The 27,356-nt window shown below is 44.5% G+C and overlaps 1 protein-coding gene across 1 annotated transcript; it reads right to left on the bottom strand.

The window, feature by feature from the left end:
- Positions 1-15,788: 15,788 nt before the first annotated feature.
- On the bottom strand, positions 15,789-25,923 carry WHAMM (WAS protein homolog associated with actin, golgi membranes and microtubules). The gene is made up of 9 exons (XM_010081267.1): positions 25,753-25,923; positions 24,227-24,377; positions 23,532-23,701; positions 22,679-22,844; positions 21,524-21,711; positions 19,971-20,057; positions 19,795-19,890; positions 18,937-19,411; positions 15,789-16,155 (listed from the first exon to the last, which is right to left on the bottom strand). Exons 1-9 carry the CDS (start codon positions 25,894-25,896, stop codon positions 15,869-15,871), a joined length of 1,764 nt encoding a protein of 587 aa, XP_010079569.1. The 5' UTR covers positions 25,897-25,923; the 3' UTR covers positions 15,789-15,868.
- Between the last annotated feature and the right edge of the window lie 1,433 nt (positions 25,924-27,356).

The following is a 27,356-nucleotide window of genomic DNA, read 5'->3' as shown; positions in this document are numbered from 1 at the left end:
CTTGTTTGCATTGTTTCTGTACATAGAGGCTGAAAAATTGCTATGGGGGCTTTCTGTTTTGTTTTAGTTTTGGTTTTTTTTGTTTGTTTGTTTGTTTGTTTATTTTCCAAACCAATCATGCTGCTCACTGAATTCTTTTGAGGTTAGAAACTTCCTATATTGCTGCTCTGGCTTCGTGGGGCTGGGAACAGGTAGAGGGTTCTGTCTCAGGAATCTGGAACTAGATCTACCTTAAAATGAATATGCAGTTAGTTGTTGCAGGGAAATTTATATCTTTCTTAAGGGCTTTTGCAACCATAGAAACAGAAAACAAGTCTTTCTTGTCCGGACTACTAGCACTCCTAGCAACATCCACTTTTATTCCTTGGTGGAGCAGAGAGAAGATTAGCTGGAGCTCCTGCAGTTTGTAAAATGTGCCTGTGATGAGCTGCAGTCAAGTGAATCACTTCACACAGATACTGGTATCTTTAGGGACCATGTCAATCAGGCCTGATTCACCGAAAAAAATCCAGTGGCTTTCAGATAACCTCTGATACAGGTTGTATTGCCTGCCTGGACCCGTACAGCACAAAGTCAACAATGTAGGAATGAATTTCAGCTCTTCAAGTCGTGTCTTACCCAGTAGGTGAGGATAGCTTCTCTTGCTTACCAAGATCTTCCTTCTTTGGCCTTCAGTCTTGAACCCATATAGTTCCGTCATTATGTGCATCTCTGAAAAATGCCCACCTGTGTCTTCAGACTGGATATTTATTTTTTAAAGGCATATATTGCTGGTTTGTACACAGGGCACACGCACCTCTCTGCAGCTTCATCACTGTTGATTAACTTCTGCAGTAGTGAAGGAGACATTGATCTGAAAAGCAATATACGGTTACTTGAAGGTGTTGTTCAGAAGCAAGTTTCTGCCCAGGAGACTGGCAGGGTCATGGCCACATGAAATCAAAATCCTTTCCTATGATTTCTGCATTCTCACCTTGTACCTCTTTGACACTAGGGTGGGAATTGGTCACCAGTTAGACTGTCCAAGAAAAACCCCAGCCCGAAAGGCAGAAATGCTATTGTAGTCTCAGACTGATTATTCAGCAGCTCTAAATATGTTTTGAGAAATGCAAGTTCATATGCTGGGCTCCAACAAGAAGAAAGTTCACTTCATCACAGACAGGGATGTAAAAACGGCCAGAGAGGAGAACTCAGCCCAGGTTTTGCCCGTGCCCCTAGGACTGCCTCCAGCTTCTGTCTCTTCCTTCTCCATAATCTGGTTTGAGAGTCTGTTTACACAGGATCTGAATTAACTTTTGTTTATTTGACATTATTGTTTGCTTAATTAATGTGAGAGCTTGGATAAGCACTGCGTTGGTGCATTCCAGCAGTGACTGATATAAAATGGCCATGCTTTATTTTCATTTAGGGGCTTTTTTCTCTTCTTGGCACATCTCAGTTATAAAAGTGACCTTGAAAAGAAAGGTGAGTCATAGGTGAAACATGTATTGAATACTTTTTGCACATGGATATATAATCCCCATGCTGGAAATAGGTTCTGTCTGCAGTTGTCCCTTGAATTTTCATTTCATCTGTTACTGTTGCATTATCTTCATTGCCTGTTTTTCAGACTGGACTTCGTGTATTTTTGCTTTTACTCCTTTTAAACGACGGATGTGAAGCTGGGACCTTTCATTTAAGTCTCTTTAAAAAAATTGATGTAGGCTGTTGATATTTAAAAATAAAAATAAAAATCAGGTACATAGCATGTAGGCGTGTGAAAATTAGACTCCGCCAGTGTGGAAGATTCAACAGTTGCATAACGTGGGCTTAGATCAGACATCTCAAAATTGAAAATGACGTCAGAAACTGTGTGTGGTTGTGCACAAGTAATCTCCATTTTAAGTCTTTTTATTTGATAGCAAGTCAGATAGACACCATCATTTAACGGGCAGCTTGTCCTGCTTCTCCTCATCTCCCATGCTGCTTTAGAGATCCCAAAGTGCAGCTGGTCCCTGCATCGGCTGGGAACCAGGGGATAACACAGGTAAGAGCTGCCAAGCAATACAGGTAGGCAGGGCCCTCCTCGTCCCAGGGGTTTATTGCTTTTGCACCAAGGACCCTGCTCCATCTTCTGTTTCCTTTCTCCTGTTGAGTAATTTTAGGGCTTCCTTCTTGGTTTTAATACAAAATACGATTTTTAACATGATTCCAGGTAGAGAGATGCAAAAGACTGTGTGTACAAATTATTTTATTGGGGTTAAGCCAGATCTTTTTATCCACTTTAGTCAGGTCTATCTCAAATCCAGTTCATTAGGAATGTATTAAGTCACTCTTAAATTGCAAGAAACGTGTTTCTGTGGGATTGCATTGATTTAGCAGATGGAGTTTCACGCTGGCGCATTAAACCAGTGCATAGCTCTGACACAGGCAGTTATTTCTGGGTGCTTCGTGCCCACCAGAGGAATGATGGGGTGTCCTTAGAGAGATCCCTGCCTTGCCTCTTCTATTCTTGCCCCAAATGTATGTTTTCATTATCTGCTATTGCTCTGATGTTGGGTTGTTTGGGATGTGTGTACACAGCTATATGCCATGGAAGACTCCATCCTCCAAGCATCCAAGGTCTTGCTATAATTACCTTGTTTCTCTCTTTTTCCTTCCCAGCAGCAGTAAATTGAGAGCATCTATGTATAATCACTTTAAAACCTCCCCCAAACTCCATCTCTTTGAACCCTTCCCTTGCCCCGCTGAGCAGGGACCATCGGTGTCACACACTGCTTGTTCCTTGACGCCCTGCAGTGGCCCAGCAATAACCCCGCGTGCCAAACCGCAAGCCCCTCGCTGCTCCTCAGGGACTCATCCCAGCATCGAAACGCCCCCTCCCTCCCAGCAGCAGCACTGGGGTGGCCAGCCCTCCCCCACCGAAATGCCTGCGCTGTCCTGTGGATGCGCTTGCTCCTCCTTTTGTGGGTGTTGGGGATTCAGCCTGTTCCCATGGACACCCCGAGCCCGGAGCTGTGCCCAGCTGGCAGCTGGATGCTGCCGGAGCCACGAGATGCTCGGCTCCCCAGTCCCAGTGGGGGTCTGCAGACCCTCTGTAGACCTTGCTCTTATTTGTTATGGAAATGCAGCGCTGTGCAAGCCCTGGTTGCCTCGTGCCATCAGCAGTGAAGTGGGTCATTGCTCCATTTCCATCGAGCTGAGGGGAGCTGTCTTTACATAAGGATGTGTCTCACCTGGGGCAAGCCAGGGGTTAACCTTCTGGACACCGGTTTCTCCCCTGAAGTGGGTGATGGCAGGATCTATCCTACCTCAGTTACATGGTCTCTCATTAATAAAGGTCTCGTGCTTGGCACTTCCCGTGCCGATACCTGCTGGCTGTGCCGCCACGGATCCCGCCACGCTGCCCATCCTGCCCATCTGGCCTGGGTGGCATCGGCAAGCTGGTGGCTCTGGGAGCAAAAACCTGTCCTGGCCTCTTGTGACAGCAGGTTAGAGAGTGTTTTGCTGCCTTCTGGGCTTTCCAGTGAGATGCTTCATTGAGCTGGTGTTAGAGCTGCTGAATAATGGTGAGTTGTTTGTTTGTTGGGTTTTTTTTGTGGCCGAAATAAGAAATAAAGAGGTCTACTTTATATTAGCACAAAACCTAAAAATACTCAGTGACATCAAAATACACGGAGATGATTATTTTCAAAGGCAAAAAATGTTCCATTAGATATGTTATTTCAGATTTTGGAAAATGACCTTAGCCTCATCTTTGGAATAAATTATTTCAAAATGGAAAACTGAAACATTGTTTCCCACCTCAAAATAAAGCAGGTTAACCTCTTGCTTTTTTCCTATTTGACTGAATCTTTATTTGCTACTTTTGACTCAAATTCAGAAGTAGTTTTGTTTGGCCTAAAAGTACATTTTCATCAAAATTAGTACCTTCCAGTGTTTTTCTGTCTGTGTCTAAGGGGTGTCTCTTTTACTAAGTGAGCTCACTGGAAGAAAACTGACTTTTCTGTAAGAAATTCAGTGCCACCTCTTGCTTTCTATAGTCTAGCATTCAAAAGATGTGCTTTTTAAAAATAGTTTTACACTAGTTGCATCTGTGCCCAGAAAAACAAATGTTCTTTAGCCAATGCCTTGTTTCTAGACAAACACCTGGTTTTATTTTTATGTGAGCAATTTTTAGAGTGAACGTTCGTTAAAGCTCCTCAGTGAATTAAGGCGAGGGGGAAGGGTTTCAGCTGTTCTGCTGTCCCTGCCGCTGCCATTGCTTTCAAAGAACGCGAACAAAAGCATTTGTGGTGTTAGGGCAGGTGCTCGTCCCGTGTTTGCTCTGTGTCTCGCCAAACACAGGGAGCCCCTGTCCCCCTCATAGCAAACACAAATTGTCCATGTGCTTCTGCACACCTCTGCCAGAATATTTTTTTTTCCCCCAAGCATTCATTTTCTCCCTTATTAATTTCTTGCCATCTTTGGCTGCTTCGTAAGTGACTGAAGGACAATTCCCTGCCACTGCCACCACCTCCTAGCGATGGGAGTTTCTCAGCTTCCAGACGTGCTCTTTGTTAGGCTCTTCTTAGTAGTTATCTCTGCAAAACCCTTCAAAGCACCAGTGGCTTGTAACAAATATAGCGCTGTCTTCCTGAGCCTGTGGATTAGCAAAGATAAAACTGCTATCGGGGTGAAACGCCCCGCTCGGCTTAGTGCGGGGCTGATGCTGAATCCCAAGGGCAGGGGTGGAAGGGGGAATCGGACAGCAGCAGCTTTGGTGAAAGATGTGCTCTGCCCACAAGCTGTGCATGTGCCGGAGTGGCTGTGCTGAGCCGCCAGCGCATCCGCCTTGTCCGGGCAGTTCTGGGCTTCTCAAGGCTGTAAATATAAAAAAAAAAAAGCCGTCAGCATATCCCAACCATGGCAGTGTGAGGGACGGAGGGGGCATGGCCACACACAGCCGAGCAGCACTGCTTTATGGTCAGACACTGTCAGTCCAAAACAGGAGAAGCTGTTGCCATCCTGCGTGGGCTGCATGGGACCACCTTGCAGAAGGGTGGGTTCAGCTTTTGGGGGGCTGCGAGGCAGCAAGGGTCCCAGGCTGGGCTGCGGAGTCTGGTTGTGGGTGTGAGACACAGAGCTACCCTGAGGTAGTTTTTCTTTCCATGGATCATGTTCAACAAGAACCTGTGTCAAGTGAAGCAATACATAGCCACAAGACGTTTAATCGCCCCGGCTGCCAGCACAGCCTGGCCAGGGATGCTGTGCCTGGATCCCTGCAGCCCCGGGACCGCAGCGCTGCTTTAGGTTCATTGTTAGAATAGAAACTTGACAGTTACATGAAGTTTGCATGTCTTCAATACTGTTCTCTGCGGTAAGTGATAAGGGACCTGAGGTGAAATACAGAGTTGGGAGGTGGATGATAGATGTGATGAAGGTGCTTCCCAAGGGAGGGCTGTCCTGCAGGCTGCAGCAGAGCTGGTCCTGGCTGGGAGGGCTTTGCTTGCATCCCTGGGGGCTGTCTTACCAGTTTGACTTTCCCTGTGTTTCGTCTCAGCTCTTCTTTTTTTTTTTTTTTTTTTTTTTTTTTCTTTTTTCTGATAACAGATAGCCTAAATGTACAGTCTTTGGATGAAGGTGCCTATACCTCCAAAAATTTTTATATGCACATTTTGAAATAGATTTCTTTTTCCTTTCTGGTCATTTAGTCACCTAATAATAATGGCATTTACAAAAAGGCACTTGAGAAAAGTCTGTCTGCTGTTGTATTTTTGTTTGGGTTTGGTTTTGGGTTGGGTTTTTTTTAACACTGGTCAGCAATAATTAGTTTAGCCATATACTAGCTAAAAAGGCTGATAATGTAAGATTTGTGAACTAAGCTTCTACGTTTGCAGTATGTTGATTAACTTGGGTATGTGAAGAGGGAGCTATGCTCAATAAAAGAATATTTTGCAGCATTTAGATATCTTCATTTCATTGCCTAATAGTGATCATGAACATACTAGTCTATAAAACTCATCATGAGTGACAAACAAAGCACATAGTTTTTAACATTAATATATCCCTTGTAGTTGAAAGTTCTGAGAGTGTTTTAGTGTGGTCTGCTATACCAAAACATTTAGATTATTACGAGATTTTAGTACTAAAGATAAACATACACCCTGTTTTTACTGTTCCAAGTAAAGTTTAGTGACTGACTGACAATATACAACTGTGGGAAAACACTGCAGTGCTCTAAATGTATATTTTTATTTGGGTTTATTATATTTAGTATATGGTTTAATGAAAACTGAAGTGTTTACTACAGTTGGATCATTGTAAAAACATCTCTTACCTCGTCATTTTGTCTGCCGTGAAAAAGTATTTTCCTCTTTTTTTTATGTTTTTGTTTCAAACTGACCATAGACAGTCAATGTTAACATTTAGACTCCTAGTAGCAGTCAATGCTGGGTTTTATATATATAAAAAGAAAACTTGATTTTTTTCTTTATGAACTTATTATATAACTTTGTGATTTTTATCTGATTTTATTGTAACATAAAGTTGTTTTATGTAAAAATATATAGTTTAAGTAAAATCTTTTGTCTCACTGTCTTCTTTGACTTCAGAAAACGAACATCCTTTCCCTCTTGCAGTTGCAAATCTGAACCCAAGGTGATGCTGGCCTTTGGCACGAGGAGTGTGGTTTTGATCTATAGATGTGGTATAGTGCCTCAGATCAGCTTAAAAACTCAGTGACACAAGGCACCCTCAACAGCAGTCCCTGACTAACCAGTAGCTGTAAAAGCAGCTCTTACATACTCCAGTAAAATGCAAGTAACGGTCTTTAATTCTTAGCAAAAAAAAATGTATCTATTGGGATTTGCATAATTACAAAGCTTAGCCTGACAGACGTGCCTGTGTGCGCATCCCATCACCGACAGTTCTCAGAAACAAGGCTCATCCTCCCCTTCCCGAGCCAGCTGACATTCGTCACCCATTGCACCCTCTCCAGCCACGCGTGTGGAAGTGCCACACGCCACCGGTTGCGCGGAGGTGCCTGTTTGGTACAGACACATCTGATGCTTCTGTAGGCTAATCACCTCGTTAAATCCAGGTTATATTTTTAGCATCAAGCAAGTCACTGGGCTGTGTAAAAGGCTGTTTCTCCAGCTGTTCCTAATGCAGGTGACCAGCATTTCCAAAAGAGCCAGCTGAGCGATGCTGCCCTCAGGGAAATCTGCTGCTGCCTGTCTGCCATCCCTTAGCTTCATATCAGAAAGCTCAGGAAGCCTCCTGAATGGGGTTGTACTTCTGAAGTTATCCATTGAACAGCTTTTTACCTCGCTGTGTGATGCCGAGCTGCGCCGTGCCACCTTGGGGTGTCTGATGAACAGGAGCTAAAGCAAGGTAAGGGTTAAGTTTAATGTTTGACACCTAAGCGGATGAATGACCCTGTGATATGTCCTCCTTTTGGGTAGCTTGCATTCCTCCAGCAGCATAGGAAAAGCTAATTTCCTTCCATATGGAGAAAAAAACCCACCCCACGCCCCTGTGGGGGAGGCCGGTATAGAAGCAGTGTGGTGGATGAGATCCCTGGGCAGGAACAGCCTTGCTGGCTCTGTGACACGTGTAACTGGTGACAGGGCTGAACTTCTTACGTAAAATTCAACATTATTCTGTCCCACGTGCTCCAAACGCTTTTAATGTTCTGCACTTTTCATCTAAAGACACGTCTGCACCCACAAAGGAAGAAAAGAGGATGTGTTAATTATATATTATTCTTTTAACTGTCTCCCCACTTCCTAGGAGACTGGAGCATTTATGCAGAAATCCACTGATACATACAGAAGTGTGCGTACATTTTCTTTCAGTTCTTTTTATCTCCTAAGAAGTATCCAAAAGCTTGTAAATCATTTGAATAATTTATGATATTAAATATCCTTCACGTAATCAGCATTGCCAGGCAGAGCAGAACAGCAGCACCAGTGAGCCTGACCCGTCACGGGCTAACCTTCTCCTCCGAGCGACGGCACTGTCCATACCAGATACAGAACAGCAGCAGCTGAGCAAGGAAAGCCCGGCGGTGCCTGCAGCTCGGGCTCTGACCTGCAGCTGTGCTCGGCCACTGCACCAACTGCAGCAAAGTCCAGCCATCCTTCAAAAGTGGAAAAAAAATACCCCACCAGGTGCACTGACAAGTTTGATCTCAGCCGTCCAAAGGCTCGTAAAGCAGCCCCACAGACCTGCACCATCATTTTGCACTTAATCACTTGACGGGTGTCGGGGTAGCGCCGCCATGTAGCTGTCCCAGGCTGGGAAAATCTATGACCTGGTGAATTTTAAAAGCTTGGCTAACCTTTGCAAGGCAAATGTCTCTGATCTTATTGCAATAATGCATCGCTGGGAACATCTGACAGATCATCGCAGCCGGCTTCCCTCTGACCTCTTTTTCAAAGAGGGATCTCTGTGCTGTGACATCCCCTTTGGGTCTCGACACTTGCCTTGAATACTGAATATATGTCAATAACTTTTCAGAACTGCTAGATGTCAGAAGCACTGTCTGAAATGATTTCTAGATGGAAAACTGTGGACTTTTGTTTGGATTGAAAATAAGAAATTTGTGTGTGCTAATAGCGGGCCCAGGTTCTGGCTGTCAGGCTGGTACCCAGGCATACACGTCAGTCAGAAACATTTTACTCAATCAATCCTGCTCGAGCAGAGCTTTGCGGACCTGCTGTTCTCCACCATAAAATGCATCTCTTCCTAAAGAGGTGTGCCCAGCCGTGGTTTGTATCCAGGATCCCGGAGCTAAACCCCACACAGATTTCTGGGACCGTGCTTCCACGCGTGGCGGGATGCTGCAGCCTGAGTGAGGGCTTAAATACCCTGAACAGCATCTCTTGACAATAGTTTGCATTTAATTATTCAAATTTATGAGCTATTTACATCTACTGGTACATGAAGCACATTGATTTGAGTATTTTTGTTTTCCTTTCATGTCCTCTTCATTCATTAGTACTGACAGTCTATGAAAAAGAAATCTGTGGTTGCTGTAATCAAGAGAGATTGAGCTCTTGCTTTTCTCCCAGCTTTCCATCATCAAATATGATTTGTTGCATATGCGCTGGATTGTGCTTAATGTATGCTGGCTGGAGGGAATTCAGACGTTCAGGGAATTATAAATAATACCAGCACAGGCAACCTTTTTGCATTATCATGTCACACTGAAGTGTATCAGTTTTCAAAGCTATTTTCTTTTAGAATTTGCCATTTATTTCATTGCTACCGTTAGCCATGGCTTTCATTTTTCAGTGGACGTAGGTTTGCACTGTTCATTAGCCTGGAAATGAATGGTGCAAAACAAGATCCTAGAGTTCCCTGAAGAGCAGAAAACCCCAGGAAGAAACAAGGTATTTGTGTCTTTCCAATCCCACTTATTAACAGCAGAGTTGGGTGCATTTATAAAGATAATCCCTGGCTCTGAGAGCTGAGCAACTGCAGTGATTCACTTTCCCCTTACGCTGCGGAGGTCTCGCGGCCATCAGCACAGTCATCGCCGTGGGAGGGGAATGGCTTTGGGACAGGGATGAGAGCGACACATGAACACTGTTTAAAAAACAAGATGGAAAAGAAGCATGGGTGCATTGCACAGGAGCCTAGCTGTGCTAAATCATCAGGTTTGACATTTTGTGTGCCTTATGGGATCAGATGCCTGTATCCTGGTACCCCGGTGAGCTGAGATGCAGCATCCTGTGGCAATCCACAGCTTCATCTTCTCCGCTTTGTATTCTTGTAACTGAGTACTGCTGAGCAAAGGTGAAACCCCTGACTTGCAGAGGGCTTTGAACAAACTCCCGACAATTTTCTTCAGCTATGGTTGCTGTAATGGCTTTGATTTTTTGATACTTTCTGGATAAACCAACACTGCTGATCACAGTCAGCTCCTCTTTAGGAAAGAACCGTAAAGACCTGGCTAGGCTGTTACTGATGCACAGCTCCTTGTCTCTGCATGAGATAAATGCCCATAAAAGCCGACATGAGCACTGATGGGAGCATGCAAACAGGGACTGAGAAGCACAGCGTTTCAGCAAATTAATTTGGACTCCGCTTGTCATGCAGACCGGCTCATTTTGTGCAAAATGTGGAGCAGCACGGGCATGGCTCGTCCTGAAGCCTCCTTCAGGTCACACCAAGCAACTGCGGAGGAGCCTGGCGGGCTCAGCAGCCTCGTGCTGAAGGAAAGCATTGCTTGGCTCCAGATGCCTGCTTCACCTCTGGTCCAGATGTCTCTTTGCACAATTAAAATCTCATTACAGTTGCACAGATGACTGCAGCCCTGCCAGACTGCCGTTCACATCGCCGTGGGAATACCCCCGCTGCTGGCAGTTGTCCCGCGGTGCCGGAGGCTGGCCCACGCAGCCAGCCCCATTTCTGCCACCGCATACGGCACGGGGAGACCCTATCCCCAGGGGAGCCGGCAGCAGGCGGAGGCACCAGCACTCACCGGTGAGTGATGCCGGGAGGGAACAGGAGTGTCACACACAGGCTGTGTGTCCCCGCGTGCAACCCTCTCCCTGCAGCAGATGCTCCCCGGAGGGTTTACACGTGCCAAATGCTCCTTCAGCACAGCAGACAAGATGCGCTCCTGCTTCACAGCTCTGCATGCTCATGCACTTTTCAGTATTTTCATTCCAAAATAGCAGGCCTGCCTGCTCAGGAGGGAGGGGATGGAGCCGATCTCTCCGTGCAGGCTGGGGGAAGTGTAGGCGCTCGATCCTATTTCACTGTCACCTCTGCATCGCAGGAAGAGACCGTGGGCAGGGCGGTGACTCACTTGCTGATGAACAGTGATTCGAGCACATCTCCAGGAGTGGGACAGATTCATTTCGTCACCCCCAGCGTCTGCACTGCCCACTGCCAGGGTGCTGAGACACATGGCTACAGCGCTGCTGGCGGGGGAGCTGGCTGCCTTGCAAACCCTCTTGGTGAGAAGAGGATGGAAACTGGGGGTGGAGAGGAGGCTGCTGCTGGCTCTCAGAGAAATACCTTCCAGTGCTGCAAAGACACCCATGGGCGGGTGTTTAGACTAGTGTCTTGGGACAGAAGGGAGCTGCAAATGTCTTTATGACACTCAGCGTGATTAACCGACTCTTCCCAGTTGGGGTAAATCCAGCCTCCCAGTAAGAGGCTGAGTTTCTTTCCCAATCTGCAGCCTGGCCGGCATTTCCCCAGACTAACCCTTTGGCTACTAGCAGGGCAGTGCTGTGCATTGCCCTGGGTGGGGGTGTGCGTGCTCCCTTTCTGTCGGGATGCCCATGTCCAGGGCTGGCCCTGAGCCGCAGCCACCCAACCCCGCTCACCTGCAGCCAGCACCCCGGAGGCTGCTCCTGACCCCTGTCCTCAGGGCTTCACTGGAGATTTGGGGCAGGAGGGGGATCTAGTGGAAAAAGAGCAACTGTAGTTTGGCTAAATATGCATTCTGAGGAGTTTGTGGCTCATTCTTCTTGCTAAAGCAATGGCGTGCTGAAGACAGCGCGTTTTACAAAGCATTTTCACAAGTAGCTGAGCTGTTAATGCAGCACTACCTGAGCAGATTTAATGGTGCTGCTCCTTGCTTTCAGCTTAGCGTGACATGCTGAGAATGAAAATCACACTCCTTTCCACAAGGGAAAAAGAAAAAAAAATAAAAAAGCCATGTTCCGGAGCAGTTTGGAGTGTTTCACCCAGGGAATTTGTTCATATATTGTTCTGAGATGCTTCTGCTGCCAGGGTTTGCTGTGGCGTTTATTAAAAGATGCCTTCAATACCATTCACCTTTTATCATCCCCACAGGTTTAATTGAAATGATGTGTCCCTCTTCCCTACTAACATCACATTGCTATGGCGTGCGGTGCACAGATGTGCCCTCAGATGGAAACAGGGAGGTTTGGAATTAAAGCCATGACCTCACAGTGAAAGCAATGCGTAGCCTTAAACCTCGTTTTCTCCAAAGGGCGTACTCTCTTACCTACCAGCCTCTGCTTTGCAAAGAAGGACTGAAAAAAGATGCATTTCCCATCTTCTGTTGGGCCTAACGAATGCGTTCATACTGATCCTCTTTGTCCCTCTTGCTCCGGGTCAGTATCCCGGCTGTGAGCCAGCCCTGTGTGCCGAACTGGGGGCTTGGTTACAGAGGAGCTTCAGAAATCCCAAAAAGCGTCCCATGGACAGCAATGCTGACAAATCCCCACCTGCGCTGGCGTTACCACCTACGGCCACGGCACTCCATGTGCCAGGTAATGCTGCTGCGACACTTCTCTTGCTTTGACCAAAGCCCTGGATTTCAAAGTGGTGTTCTTTTCGTCAGACCAAGTCGTCTCTGAGTACACTAACTTTAAACCTCGCTAAAAATCCTGGCAGCTGCTGTCTGGGCTGTCCACATCTACTTAGAGAGATCACAAGCCACAGCAGTACTGATTTATAGAAATTGATCGCTTTACCTCATTACTGGGCTTTCCAGCAAATCGGTGCATTATTAACTCTTTAAAGCCAGACAACTCTATTTTTTCAGTTTAAACAAATCAATTTCTGCAGCTGGACGGTCAGGGCAGACTATTCCCACTGAGGGATTCATTTATGAGCCCAGGCTGAGGTACTTTAAGAAGAGTATTAAATGTCAACAAGCTGTCGCAGCAGTTTTGCAGGTTGATGTTAAGCTAGTCCCATCACAGAGACAACCCGCCACTCCAGTTCCTCCCATTTTGCCCATCAGCCCTTGCATGCTGCTGAACGCGTGTGGCACCAGCAGCTGCACCAAACCTGCTGGAGCACACCGAAGTGCACAGGCTGAAGCCCCAGCTCAGTCCAGACTAAGGCCTCTCTCCCAAGTGGCTTCTCGTAAGTGCCCACCAGCCTGGGGTAAACCACCTTCAAGGCATCAGGGCATCATTTCCTACCCACCATCCCCTCCACAGCCTGGCGCCCGTGGCACAGGACAGCTCATGGTCACGGAGAGCCAGAAGAAACATCTGAGGCTTTTTTTTTTTTCAGTCATCTTACATTTGGGCATCTCTCAGAAAACAAGCTGTGGCTTCCCCCATGGAGCAAACTGAGCCTGGAGGCAGTATGAAGAAGAGCTCACATGCACGGGCTGCAGCCCCCTGCCACAGCGCGTCAGCAACACCCAGCACCTCGGGGTGTCTGTCTCACCTGCTTCTAACTGTTGACAGCGACTGAAACTCCACCACCTTGCCAGGCAATCTGTCCCTGCACCTCTCTGCTCTCATTGCTTGTCGGAAAGGTTTTCCTCCCATTGCCCCGAATCCTTCTGGCTGTAATTTAAGCCCCTTACCTCTCTGTGAACACACAGAACAGATTACTCCCCTCCTCTTTGCAGCAGCCTCTTGTGTATTTGAAAGCTGCTCTCTCGCCTTCTCTTCTTTAGGCTAACACTGGTGCTTTTGCTGTTTTCCCTGGTTATGTTCCCACATCCAGCAGTGTTGGTGCTCTGGCAGCTGCCCCTTGCCAGCAGCTGCGCCCACCAGCACAGCCAGGACCCCCCATCACCTCCGGGCACTGTGGCTGTGCAAGGGCTGCTCTGCGTCCTGGGAGCCCCGCTCCCATCAGGGCTCATCTCTGCTGAGCAGCATCCTTCAAATTTGGATAGTGAATCAAGCGGCAGGGATATTTGATAGAGATCTTCCACAGCAACTAGAACATTGCCGCAGTGTGCTTGTCACAGAGCAGGTCTGTTGGCCACACTGTGAATGAAGTGGGCTTCAGAAAAACAGGTGGATCAAGGCAGTTTCTGAGTGAGGTTTTAAGGACATCTTCCAGCCTGGGATGTAGAAAGCTCTGTTGAACCCCCAAGATCAGCCCCTCACTGAGCTCCATGGATGGTTGTAAGAGAAAACTCTGTCTAGGAGAAATCACTGTTCAGTGTCACAGTTAGCCAGCCTCTACTGGGTAAAGTCGCTGCTGTTTAACACACAAAAGCTGTAAGATTTGTTGGAGAAATTGCAACTCATTCTCTGCATACTTTAAACTGCTGCATTTAACTTCCTAGCACTGTAGCTGAGAATTCAATCATAGCAAAACAGCAAGGGGCTCTGCCCTGGGCTCTCAGCTGCCTTTTGGCAGGAGGTACCAGCTGCACGAAGGCAGCTGAGCTTCCACGCCCTTTCCCTGGGCTTTAAATAACTGCCCTGCTAAAGGGCATAGCCTGCACAGGGCAGCTCTCAGCCCCCTCCACCCTCCCGCTGCTGGCCGAGCACCCCCCCTTCCCCGGGTATCATTGGGGATCATCTCCACTCTCAAAGGACCAGATTTTATCCTCAGTTCCAGTCTACAGGAGGAATTCAGCATTTGGGATGCTGAAATCTGCAAAAAATGTGCCCCTGCTCCCCTCAGTTCAGCATGGCCCTGGCCCCCAGGGCGAGCTCGGGGCAGCAGGGTGGGTGGGCACACCGCTACATCTTGCCCCCCAGCTCTACTCCACAGACATCACATCAGAAGCATTGAGTAAGAACTGACCTATGCTGCTGCTTTTGTCTCCGTTTGCTTTGATGGCAGTGGACAAAAAAAAGGAGGTTTTTTTTCTGATTTCCAAATAGCAGTAGGTGCTGAAACAGTAAAAAACGAACCCCCAGCTGCTGCTTCTCACATGAAAACTGTTGCATAGATATTTACTGTGCTGATTAAACAGATCTGCTACTCTACAGTAGAACAGGGAATTAAAGCACCATATTTGCAATTCTGTTACCAAATTACAATTCATAAATATTTAGAAAACAAGGGCATTTACATGTACGGTTAGTGAGAGAGCACAGTTGCTGTATGGCTGCCACTCGCCATGAAAACCCAAGTACCGTGGTGTACAGTAATGCTGACTCCACAGCAGCATCCTACAATGAGAGCACTCTGGATCCACTTCTTCTGTCAGGATATATTTTTTATTAAGGGTCAGTATAAACTCCAAAAGAAACTTTTAATCATTTTTGTCACTATCTACCCAAAATAGAAACAGTCTCTGAATTGAGTGTAGCTGGGTTCTTAAATAGTCAGGTTCCAGGCACAATGCAAGTTATCTGCCACTTCTAAAGATATCAGGTAATTTAAATTCATGACAATAGCTATAAACACATTGATGTTCTCAGTGGAGAAACACAGCTCGGTATTACAGGGCTAGATCCCAGAAAATATATACAATATTTTGGCTCTTCCTTTCATGCCAACAGTTCATTGTAAATGTAGATGTATGAAAAACATTTAGCATCTAAAAATCCCCTAAATTTAAGCTTCCAGCTAAAAAGTAAACTTTTCGGTAATTACTACAGTAGTGTTTATTTCAAACTCAATAGTAATTTTTCCAATCAGCATTACCAAGCCCATTCACAAGTGCACACTTCATAGCATAATGATAAATGGAGTATCCATGTAGTTAGAGTGAGCTGTATTCAAGAAGCAAAATGTTAAAGCAATTTCTGGACAATGGAGGTAGGAATGAGAGGTTCCAGATTACGCTAAGTTTTCTGGTCTGCCTCCATCACCACGTATTTGGTTCTACTTTTATCTGACAAAACAGATTTTCAGTTGGTTTTTCACTCCTTAAACTCTGTTGTGATGGCATTACCTACCATTTAGTAACAATGTACGTCTCAATCCAGCATTTTAGCTATCTTCAGATGTGGTGAAAAATCTACATGGTTGAGCCAGAAATACCTATTAATGCAAGCATAGTCTGGAGTATGATTTCTCATGCAAAAATAACAATGTGCAACTCCTGTAGAAAATCAGTAGGATTCTTTCACTTTACAAGACATTTCGGGCTGTGAGAACACACACAATCACACTGTTCATTCATTTTGAAAGGGACAATCTTCTCCAATGTGCAAAATGAGACACACCCTCTGTTCCAGTCAGTACATCTGTTACTCTGAATTGGCTAGCTCTCCCATTCCCCATTATTCTCATCATTGTTTTCCTCTTCTTCAGAATCAGCAGACACTTTCTTAATTCTCTGGATGACTGCCTTAATGCTTCTCTCTAGCTCATTAGAGGATCCTTTACTGACATCTTTCTCAGTATCTCGATTCACTTTTCTTAGTTTAACTCCTTGCCTTATGGCAGAGAGGATGTTGTCTTTCACAGAGGCATACGGATTTGGCTGTTCCACTTTGCGAAGACGAACTTCACCACGTTTTAGAGAAGCCAAAACCTCATCCATGGAACCTGCAACAGATAAATCTGTTGTTAGCAGAAGAAAGAACAAGACAACCACACTTAGAGGTATAAAACCTTACCCAGGTGTTTAGGGATCTTCCTTTCATCTTTGCTACAGACAGGAAAAAGAATGGTCTCTTCTAGCACTGACTCTATTAAGTTTCTGCAACACTGGGCTGTGGAACTGCTTCAAAAAGCAGTTAAAGATTTTACATCTTGGATTGAGAATCCAATGTCTCTTCAACATTATAAAAGGTTGTGCTCTAAGAAAGAAATTATACACAAAGAAGGATGCTTCTTTTTCATCACAACTTTATGGGCTTTCAAAAAAATTTCACTGAACCAAAAACTCTTGTATTCTCTATTAACAACAATCTACCATTCCTCCTAGCTTGCTCAGATGCCTGCTGAGACTGTCAATTACATTTCTGCTCAGCCAAGAGAAAAATGAAAGGATGCGAGTAGAAGGGCTTGAAACTGCACCACTGAAGTCAGTGGGTGCCAGATCAGGCCCTAAGCAGGCAGGCAGGCAGGCAGCTCTTTTCTGTATGGACTTAAAAAATAATTCCCATTTTATAAAATGATTTAAATCTCAGGCGTATGTTTCTGAACTTCAGACCATAAAGGACACCATATGGAGAGAGCTTCCACTAGTTCTCTTGATACACACTGTAATTGGTGTTTTACGCCTTCTGTTGGATTCTTTGTTGCCGGTTTCAGACTGTCGGACGGGGAGGCAGTTTCCCTGGACAGCAGTTGACTCCTACAGCCATAGGTTCAGACCATCTGTGCCTCACTTCTAGAAGCATTTTTGCCATGCGCAGTGCACAGAACGTTACGTGATTAACATCAAGCACTTGAAATGTAACGTTCTGCTAAATCCTGTGGTACCTTCAGAGACCGAGATGCCAGAAAAGGATCAAGCAAAGATCCACCAAGCTGTCTTACAAAGCCTTCAAGTAAGAAAGTCTTAAATCTATTAATCAAATGGGCTGCCTGGTAAGAGACTAGCCAGACTAACAGATTTTAAAAGAAGTTCCCCTTGGAAAGTATGTCAACATATTACGGACAATATTTTCAACACCAGAATATGAACCTCTCCTGGCTTTTAATGTGCAAAGACATGAGTAGTCCATGTGTAGCTAAAACCAACCTGTTTATGAAGCTCTTTCACTAAGTTCCTGTGGCAGTATTTTATTGATTACTATTACAGCAATTACCATGCTGGTTTTCTTCATGAAATAGGTGTAAAAAACCAATCGGATCTCTCCCAATAAACAAAAAAGGATTTTTCTTATCCAAAAAATAATGAAAGGACATCAATGTCAGGCTAAGAATGGTAGTAAATATTGGCCACTAGCAAGGCTGTTGCAGTAGCAACCAGTCTACTCTGGTGTACCACTCCTGTTGCTAATCAAAGCTTCTTAAGAGCCTCTGGGATAGAATTATCCCACAGACCTCCCAGACTGAAGCCCTACACTGGATGCACAGTAGTTTGTCATGGTAACTCGACTGCATCTTGCCCTTCAGCTGCTTGTACTTCCCCACACCTTGGAAAGACTGAAAATGCTGAACTTCCCTAGTATCTCTGCCTGTGGTTTGCCTCTTAACTGAGAAGATAAAGGTTGCCGAGATGTATTGTGAATAGTCTGAAAAGGAAAAGGAACGCACCACATTTAAAGACATGCTTCATTATAGTATAAGCTCCATTGTGAAAAATAACAATGAAAAATTGCTGCCTTCCAACTTCGATCAATCTCCCTGACATAGTCAAAATATCTGCTTGCTTCAGAGGTAAAAATAAGCCTGTTAACACCATGTAACCAGCACAGCCTTGGGAGGCTGCTGAGCTCTGTTCTCATTCAAATTACTGTTTCAATTGCCAAGCTCAGCCTTCAATTACACCTGCAAGATCCTGCAAACAAAGCAGAGGTGTAACAGAGCGGAATTTTTGCCCTAGGAATGTCAGTAGACCAAAGCCATCCATCTGCCTTTCAAATCCTGGTTGAATTCCACATGAATTATCTTAAGAAACCTTTACTTAGAAACCAAGCAAATTGTACGTGGACACAGGCTGTGCACACCTTAGAAATGCAAACGGCCCAACTGCCAGCTCTGTTGTACACAAATCATAAACACTTAAGTGTAGCCTTAGTACAACCACAAATTGACCCACAGTGGTCTTCTGACTGGACAGGTGATTAACCCTCAATCAAAACGCCATATTTGGTTCAAAAATTGTAACACTGGGTCAAGAACAAATCTGGAAATAAAGTTTGCTTCTCATCTAACAACATGAACAAACCCCCTCCGCTTGGAATTTCTCCTGACTCCCTCCCACCTATTACAGCAGCAGGATTTCCAGTGTCGTAAGAAATGCAGGCCCTGCATTAACATCTCCACAGAACTAGTAATGCTGTGATTAAGCATCGTTTAAACTAACTTGTAAGGCTGTACTCAAATGTAGGATTTCAGCAGAGATTCAAGCTCAAGTGTCCTAAACGACTGATCTGTCCAATTTGACAGCACTTCTCCAAAAATGTGGAGTCACACTCTGAGGATCAGGACCCTGTGAAGTGTGTCAAATAGGATACACAAATCACTGTTACTCATTTAGCATCCTGAGTTATGGTCAGTGTTATTCTATGTGGTTTCTTAGACTAAGCTTTCCAAGTGCTTCATTCTCTTCAGCAAGACTGCACACTGTTATTATCCAGAAGCAGAGGGAGGGAGAACAGAAAAATACAGGAAACTAAAAAAAAGAACACCAGTCAATGTGAGCCTTCTTACCTATGCAATTATTTATAGACCTCCTGGATGAGTCATTCTGTTTGTGCAGCGCAGGGTTTTCTGTGGGGCCATTGGAGCTAAGGGGAAGTGGCTTATCCTCTATCACTGATGGCGCCTTTAACTGGAGAGGCAAGGGGGGAGGTGGGGGAGGAGGGGGTAAAGAAGGAGGGAGCGGAGGAGGTGGTGGTGGTGGGGAGGATGGCGAGACCATCAATCCTTCATCATGGTTTTGTTCCTCTGAGTTACTAGCAGTAAAAAAAATCTGGACAGGTATATCTGCTGGGGTATTCTCATGTGAAGCTTTTGATTCTTTGGCTTCTACTAGCAGTATGCTCTTTGGCTGCTCTGGAGCTGCCCTTGCTCTCGATGAAGGTGGAGGGGACAGCACTGCAGCCTGCTGAGTGATGCTTCGTGGCAACTTGGGACTGAGAGGCTGGGGACAAGATGTTTTCAGGACCACATGAGCTGGACACCTCTGAAAAACAAATCGTAAGGCAGGAGGTCACATCTCCATTGGACTGTCCAAAACATCAACCCCAAAAGAGACAAAAAGCCAGAGAGTACAGACCTGTCCCACTCACCCATTCAAGCAGAAAATGCAGCCCTGAACAGATTTAAATGAATATCAAAGCAGTTCTTTCAAAGCCATTTCCTCACTTGTGTTCTTTGCAACAGGTTCTGTACCTGGAAACTATATCCTTAGTGGATTTAATCCTCTTGACTCATTACACACAATCCTATTTTAGACTATAGAAACGGTTGTCTCTGATTCAGACCATGCTCACACGTGAGCTTATGGCTACTTTCTGATGTTGTGTTTTTACACTATTTGGGACTACTGTAGTTCATAGTACTTGCCTCTCTGAATGTTTTCAGCCTCTCCAGTGTTTTCTGACGTTCCTGGCTTATCCAAGCTTTTTTCTTTTTCTCCTCCTCTTTTTGCTTGTCTCTCTTCTGCATTAAAACACAAGTGAGCATTAGTGTGTGAAAACAAGCAGCTGCCAGACTCTCCAAGGCTGCTATTCAGTACTCACTATCTGTATGCTGTGATGCTGCTGGAAGCGCTTTTTGCTCTCTTCTGCCTGTTGCAGCCTTTGCCGATGGCTTGCTTCACATTGATCCTGGTAGAACAGCAAAATTAATGTAACCCTTGGTTAGTTCACATTTACTGTGTATCATTTGTGCCATTAACTCCTGTGCACAAGCCACTAAACAGTGACCAAGGCGGAGTGCTTAGCTGTGCCAAGAAGGATGGCTAAGCTCAATCAGTGGCAGATGTAAGACCCTGAAGGTGAAGTCTGTGGGACTCCCTCATGGCTAAAGCCAAAGGGATCTTTTGCTCTCCTAATTAATGATAGGGTTATTCACACTGCAGAGGGAACACACCCAGATCTGAATCGATCCCTCTGTCTTACATTTAGGTTAAAAAAAGAAAGAAAACCAAAACAAAACAAAACCAGCAACAAGCTCTGAAGAAATTTCACCCAGGTACCAGATGGAGTGAAGGGGTGCAAAGACATGAGGAAGAAGGCAAGAGGGAAGCCAGCAGAGCATTACAACAATACAAGGCTACTTTCCCCCCGCCCCTTATTTGCCATAGCTCCCAAGTACAAAATCCAGGGAAGCAAAGGTACCTGAAGCACAATGAATGCCTAACAGGGGTACCTTCTGTTAGTAACAAAGCTGCAGAAAAGCTGCAGGCTTCACTATTTTCTTTGGGAGTCGCTATTTGTCACTCTACAGAGGGAGATTATCCACATGGCTGGGCAAGCATTTGCAAATCATCTGGCATTTGGCTTTAGTGTTACATAACCAACAGACAGCAATTAAGTGAATGAAAACAAAAGCAAAGGAAGTGTCTGCGGAGGAAGCAGTTGCAAGCAAGAAACAATGATGGCTCACAAAACATTTCCAATGTCATTCCCATTTTGCCTAGGCTAGTGAGGGCTAAAAGGCCAGACAGACTGGAGCTTAAACTCTGCTCTCCGCCTCCACAGGACTGTGCAGCTGTAAGGTAAGCTCAGCTCACTGGGAAGGTCCGTGAGAGTTAACTGTGATCTCACTTGTGTCTTCCTAGTGTTCTGCTCTGAATGGGAAACAAAGGAAAAAAACGCCCTTTGCACAGAACTGAGAGGCTGGAGAGAGAATTGCAGCAGTTAAATTTTCCCTTCCCTCCCTCCCATTCAAAGGTAAAGTACCACTGTGTGGGTTGTTCTGTCACTGCAGCTTCCTTCACTGCAGGCCAGGTTTCCTCCTGTACTGCAGCTGCTTTGTAAAAAGCTGCCAGGGCAAGGCTCCAGCTGGCCACAGCAGGGCTCTGGTATGGTTTAGCTGATAGGGGAATGCCTCCTGGGTCACCCATGTGACTGTGTGCTCTCTTAACAAACCAGAGAAGCACTTGCACCACACAGTGGAGTGTAAAGCTGGCTTAGCATCACATTGCCCCTCTTTCTGTTTGGCAGGCTTGGCACTGAGTCGCAGATCATCTTGTACGCTCCACCCAAAGCTTCCCTAGTTGTTTCCTGTCCGTCCCTCCTGAGTAAAGACATCAGCTAAAGAAAATGCACATCTCCAGGACTGCATTTACTTTTTTGTTCCTGAGGTAGGCTCTCCTCGCACAGACAGTCCCACGCTTTGTCTCCAACTGCTTAGTCTTCTGCCTCAGCATCCTCATTTCTGACAAGTTAGCGTAATGTTGTCCCATTGTCTGGTCAATGACCTTGAGCTCCTCAGGATTTTCACATGTATCATAGTAAACAACTTCATCCTGTTTCTCTAAAAAGGCATTTGGCATTTTTTTAAAAACCCAAAAATTGCCACAGTTATTTAAACATTTAAAGAACTAATAACATTTTAAAAGCCATTGAAGGCAGTGAGTTAGTTATTAGAAAGTGTAATGCTCGAGGGCTGAGCTTGGTCCTTCAAAGTCTTACGCAAACGTGTGATGTTACTCACAGGGGTGCTTTGCAGGATCAAATTTATGCTGTTAGCATTTGTTGTTATTTAGCTTCCTCTTTCAAATGTCTCTCTGTGCGTTAACTTCACTGACTTGAGCTTTCCTGGAAAACTGAAGACTGTTCTGACCAACGCTGAGTGATTTATTTTACTATTTACCAGGTTTTAATTATGTGACAAGCAAGAGCAATGTTTACTTCACAGTGTACCCAGTAATAGAGAATTCATAAGCACAAATAAGCCTAAACAAGACTGGTGCTTGATTTGGTCATAAATACGTTACAAAGAGACACTTAAACTGGAATATAGCAGTACTCAAGTACCATCTAGCTATAATCACCTCTTCTTGTCATTATAGGATGTTGCAATTTCTACATGTTAAATTACAACAGATTTGTGATTAATTTCAGGACCCATTTCAGCAGGTCACAATATCCACAGTTCCTATGCATAGATCCTGTAACTATAAGAGTAGTAAAGTATTTTCAATATAAGTTATTCCATATGCTAAACCAGTGCATGCACATATGACAGCTGCTGTCAAGATAAGCTACCAGTGTGGCTCTTCCCTTTGAACTTGTGTTATCTAATTAGTGTCTAATTAGCCAGAAGACAAAATATCAGGTGGTGCCTCAGCATCAATGTTTTCCAATGATGCCTTGGACCTTAGGCATCATTGGAAGATGCATCAAGACCTGAGCAGAGATAATTTTTTTAAAGTAAAAACAGAGCAGGGTCTATCACTCCTGTGTTCTGGATATGTGCTTAAATATTTGTTTATTCTTACCTTTAATCTGTCTCCTTAAAGTGCCCAACTGTACAACAAGCAGCATCTCTTCATGTTTCAACACTTCGAGCTGTACATTATATAATTCCAGCTGCGTCTCATAATACTGTATTTCCAGCTCCTCCACTACAGTCAGGTTCTCATCCTGTTCACTGAGGTTCTCCATCTGTATAGCCCCAAACAGAAAATCAAAAGCCTTAATACCAAAATATGTACACATGAAACATGCATGGATGCACAAATACCTGTACGGAGCCTGGCCTAACTGGCAGCTGCTTAGGTGCTTTGGTATGGAAACAACAGAACGTTAGAGCAGAAACTCAGAGGAGCAGAGAGCCTTATTAGCCTGAAGTGTAATTTTACCTTAAGTCTACCAGGAAAGACTTCATTACAATCTGCACAAATAATACTGCTCCTGAAAACAATTACATATGGTGCAGTACTCTACTCTTGGAAAATAAATATCCAGTACTCCTAGCAGCAGTCAGATAGCATCAAATCAGGAAGATCAGAAGATTAAAATTAAATAAGTATCTTCATTTTGCAGTGTCCTCTGAAAATAATATCTGGTCTTTATCTCCCCAAAACTAATGATTTTAAAGGTTAATACCACAAATGCTAACATGACACATGAACTGTCAAAGTATGTATCTTAACCTTTTCTAAGTGTCCTCATACATGCAGAAGCAATTTTAAAAAGCTGCATGCATTTTTCCACAATTTAAAACCATGCTGAAAACCTAAAAACCTCCATAGACAAGGGCCTGAAAGTCTACTCCCATGACCACTCCAGTAGGTTTTAATCAGCTCTTCACAGAACAGTGACACAAAAGGACACTTTGCAAGGTCTTACGTTTTTCTGAATGCCAGCTCTCCTCTGTTTCAGGCACAACTCTCTTGCCCTCAGATGCTGAAGGGTTTCTTTAGCTAGCATACATTTCAGGTTTTCTAGTCGTGGCAAAGCCGATGTCCAGGCGGTTCTACCAAATCTCTCCTGATCCTGTTCCATCTGTCTGTGCATTGCTGCAGATTAAAATATTGTAATAAGAGATGAGAAATGCAGTGTACTAATAGCCCTTGTGTGTTCCTATTATAGTTGCAGTACTAAAAATGCTGATGCTATTAAACAGTTTATTTCTGAAGCTTCTTTAGAAATCACAAGACTAAAAGATTGAATTTATGATTTTATATAGGTAAGTAAAATACTTCATTGCATGGAAACATGCCTTAACAGTTACAGAGTGATCTACTGGGTGAACATGTTGAAATCCTTGACGCTTGCATATCACGCTTTAACAGTGTGCATGGGTTTTGTTCAGAGGTTTGCAGCCCTAACTCTCAGGCTTTGATAATGCTTGTGCGCAAGCCAAATGCAAGCTGTAAACCAAACTGGTTAAAAGGTGTAAATCTTAAGTGAATAAAATGCTTCTTTCTTAAGCTGGACATTCATCCTAACCTCAGAGAGAGACCAGCAAAGGTGATAAAAAGGTGATCCCCCAAGTCAAGGATTACGTTTACACAACCTTTTGCATGAACTGTTCTGATTACCTGCCAGAGCCTTCACAGTTTCCTTGAAGTAGTTCACAGTGATATCCTGGATGGAGCACACAGCATTCTCCGCCCGCTTAGTCCATTCTTCAGCATCTTTCTGCAAAGCTGCTACTCTTCTAGGCCCCAAATTATCACACTGCAAAGATTTCTGCAAGGAGACAAAATTCTTGGTTGCCAACTGGTTACCACAGTGGTGGAGCCAACGATATGCTATACTTGGAGACATTTCAAGCAAGGCAGAGCACGGTGGCAAACGTGACCTTCTCCTCACCTGACACAAAGGGAATCACTGCTCATGCCTGTGTATTGCCTTGTTCTTCGTTCTCTGGGCTAACTCAGAACCTTTCTTCCCTAATCAAGACTTCACACTTAACTTTGGATTAATTTATTTCTTAAAATATTTTTAAACTATCATTTTAAAAATCACTTCCAACACAAAGTGTTCTTAGCTGTTACTAAAAGTAATTCAAAACCACTCTTCTAGTGTAATGTTCTCTTCTATTTTTCCCCACGTGTTGACAGCACATTGCACTGACAGGTTCTCCAGTTTGGCAGCTCTTTCACACAGGAACAGGGAAATAGAAAAGAAATGTAAGAGTATTTTCAAGTCCACCAAGGATACACAGGTCCAAGACTAGTATTCAAATATTTTAAAAAAATTATTAGATTTCAAATGAACCTAAACCTCCTTCTGAGGTTTTTTTTTTTTTTCCAATACAGAAACAAACTTTGCATCCATTCCAATTTTCACTTTAATTTTCAGCACAGTATGTTGGATATTTTATCTTCACTGATTTCTGTCTTCAGCATCTGAGAATCTTAGTCTAAACTTAAAACTGTTCTGCCCTTTTCTAGAACATTAACAGCTTACTTTAATTTTAACAGACTATTTAAGGAAAAATCAAAATAGTAGATGGCAGTCTCTTCCAGGGGCATCATAACTTTCAGTATGTGCTTCCAGCTTAAGATGCACATGAAATTCAACGAACAAAGTGACAACTGACATGTTTTGATCTGTACTTCTAGCCAGCTTATACCAGCAACAGAAAACTGTTTTGTGTGGTAAGGTCTCCTCTGCCTTCTGTTCTGCCACCACAGCTGGGCTAATCTGATGCACCGGCATTGCTGGGGGATGGCATTCTCAGTGTCACAAACCAATCCCACTGAAGGTGGCAGAATGAAGGCTACTCGGATCTCTGTAAATTCATCCTACCAGGGAGTAAACCACAGAGTGGATCTTGGGGATATTTTCCTTTTAATTCCTCAAAACAGAGGGAAGTGGGACACTGTCAGGAAGACAGCTGCAGTTCTATTCAAGCCAATTCCACGGACTCCAAGATCCTCTGAGCATGGTTCTGCACTAACCCTGAATTTCTCAGTCACGTTGGGTGGCTTGGCAGGGGAAAACAAAGTAGGTAAAGACAGAAGTAGGGAATGTTAGGTGATTTGAGTCTAAACTGCTCCAAGAGCACCTGATGCCCTACTATTTAACTTGGCTTTTCACTTTGCAAAGGCAGACCTACCAGGATTTCCAGTTTGTACAGTGTCGCCAGCTCTCGCATATCTCTAAAGGGCTGCAGTAAATACTGGTAGAATTGTGTTGCCATGGTGACCAAATCCTGATAAGCTTCATCTTCTTCTTCATAAACCTTCATCAAAGCCACCATTGTGTCAGCGTTTTTATGCTGCTGAAGAACCTGGTGGGATAAAAGGTAAATCAGACTTGGCTGCTCTGCGTCCGTGTGTGCTGACTGCTGCCGAGCTTTGGTAGAAAGCACCTGCCCCTTTGCCAGTCAGTGGCCAGGCAAGACTGTGCGCCAGGCATCCCGCAGCCACCCCGAGCTGGAAATATCGTTAACACCACACTATTAAAGGCATTAATTGCTGCATATTGCATTGTGAGGCTGCAAGGAGAACCATACCTAGGGCTTCCACTGCAGAAATTCAAGTAACTGTGCACAGATGACTCGGTTGCTGCTTTTTATAACCACAAATGGGAAACTGGGGAAGTCTGTGCACCAGAAGGACAAGTAAGGTATTAAACTAGTTCTTGCATTGCTTCCACAATCACTAAATGCCTGATAATACAAAATGAGTTTCTGGGTCCAAGATTTCTGATTTCAGGAATACAAAAATCAGATTGCCATTTAAAAATAATAATTCAGAAACATATTTCTACTCCTGATATACCCTGCAGTTAAATTCCTTTAACATTTGTATAATTTACAATAGTTTATTCTAATCTCAGTTCCAGTTATACTACACTTTGTAACTTGTACTTCCTCCATGGAACAACTGCTTTTCTGATACACCAGTCCTTATTTAAGGTCTTTATTTGCTTCTACAACAAAATATAAAGTTGGAAACTTCCCCTCAGTTGCATTTGTTTACTGGCACCAATCAAAGCTTCAAATATTTTTTTTTTGACAGCAGCTAGCAGAGACCATAGCGTACTCTATAAGCCAGGACAGCGTGCACCAGCTGAGAGAACAGAGCTGAGTTCCCCCAGGAAATACAGACCTTCCTGGAAGGAGAGTGCTTGCTCTACAGCCCTGTAAGGAGGGAAGGGAATGGGGAGTGCTTGGTGCTACAACAATGAGGAAAAGCATTAGAAACATAACCTTGATTGTGTTGCAACTGAAAAGCACTGAAATTAAACCATCACCTTTGCTCTTGTCAGCTGAGTCTGGGTAAGACAGCAGGAGCAAAGGTCCCAGCTGTGGATGCATTTCCCCAGGGAAGAATCTGTACAAGTCAGCTCAGGGGCATTTCCCACCCATCCTCCCTCCAGGCCTGGCACAAGCACACGGGAACAAAAGGCTTTGCACTGCAACATTTCTGATAATCTGAGAAGTCCTACAGCCCCTTAGGCTTCCGCAGGAGCTCATGGTAGCTCACAGTCCTAGGGCCCACCTGCAGCAATTTCTGCTTCTCCCCCACTACCAAAGCCAAACAGAAACCCAACAGTGCACTTTCTGGTTCCCATACTCAAAGCAAGCAGTGAGGGTCATGCTGCTCCTGGAAGATGTTCACAGTGAGTAGAGGGGATGCATTAGGGAAATTTTAAAGTCAATTCATGAGAAAACTCATTACAATAGTTGGATTTTTTGGTTTTGTTTTTTGCTTT

This window comes from Pterocles gutturalis, unplaced genomic scaffold, assembly GCF_000699245.1.
Source record: "Pterocles gutturalis isolate BGI_N339 unplaced genomic scaffold, ASM69924v1 scaffold15834, whole genome shotgun sequence".
Taxonomy (NCBI): Eukaryota; Metazoa; Chordata; class Aves; order Pterocliformes; family Pteroclidae; genus Pterocles; species Pterocles gutturalis.
This window is presented reverse-complemented; position numbering and strand designations above follow the sequence as displayed.

Coding starts and splice junctions, on each gene's coding strand:
- WHAMM (XM_010081267.1), bottom strand. CDS start 25,896: ATGGTGGCTTTGATGAAGGTTTATGAAGAAGAAGATGAAGCTTATCAG. Junction 21,712..22,678: donor TTTAAGGAGACAGATTAAAG/GTAAGAATAAAC, acceptor ATGCCTTTTTAG/AGAAACAGGATGAAGTTGTT. Junction 19,891..19,970: donor AGCATCACAGCATACAGATA/GTGAGTACTGAA, acceptor GTTTTAATGCAG/AAGAGAGACAAGCAAAAAGA.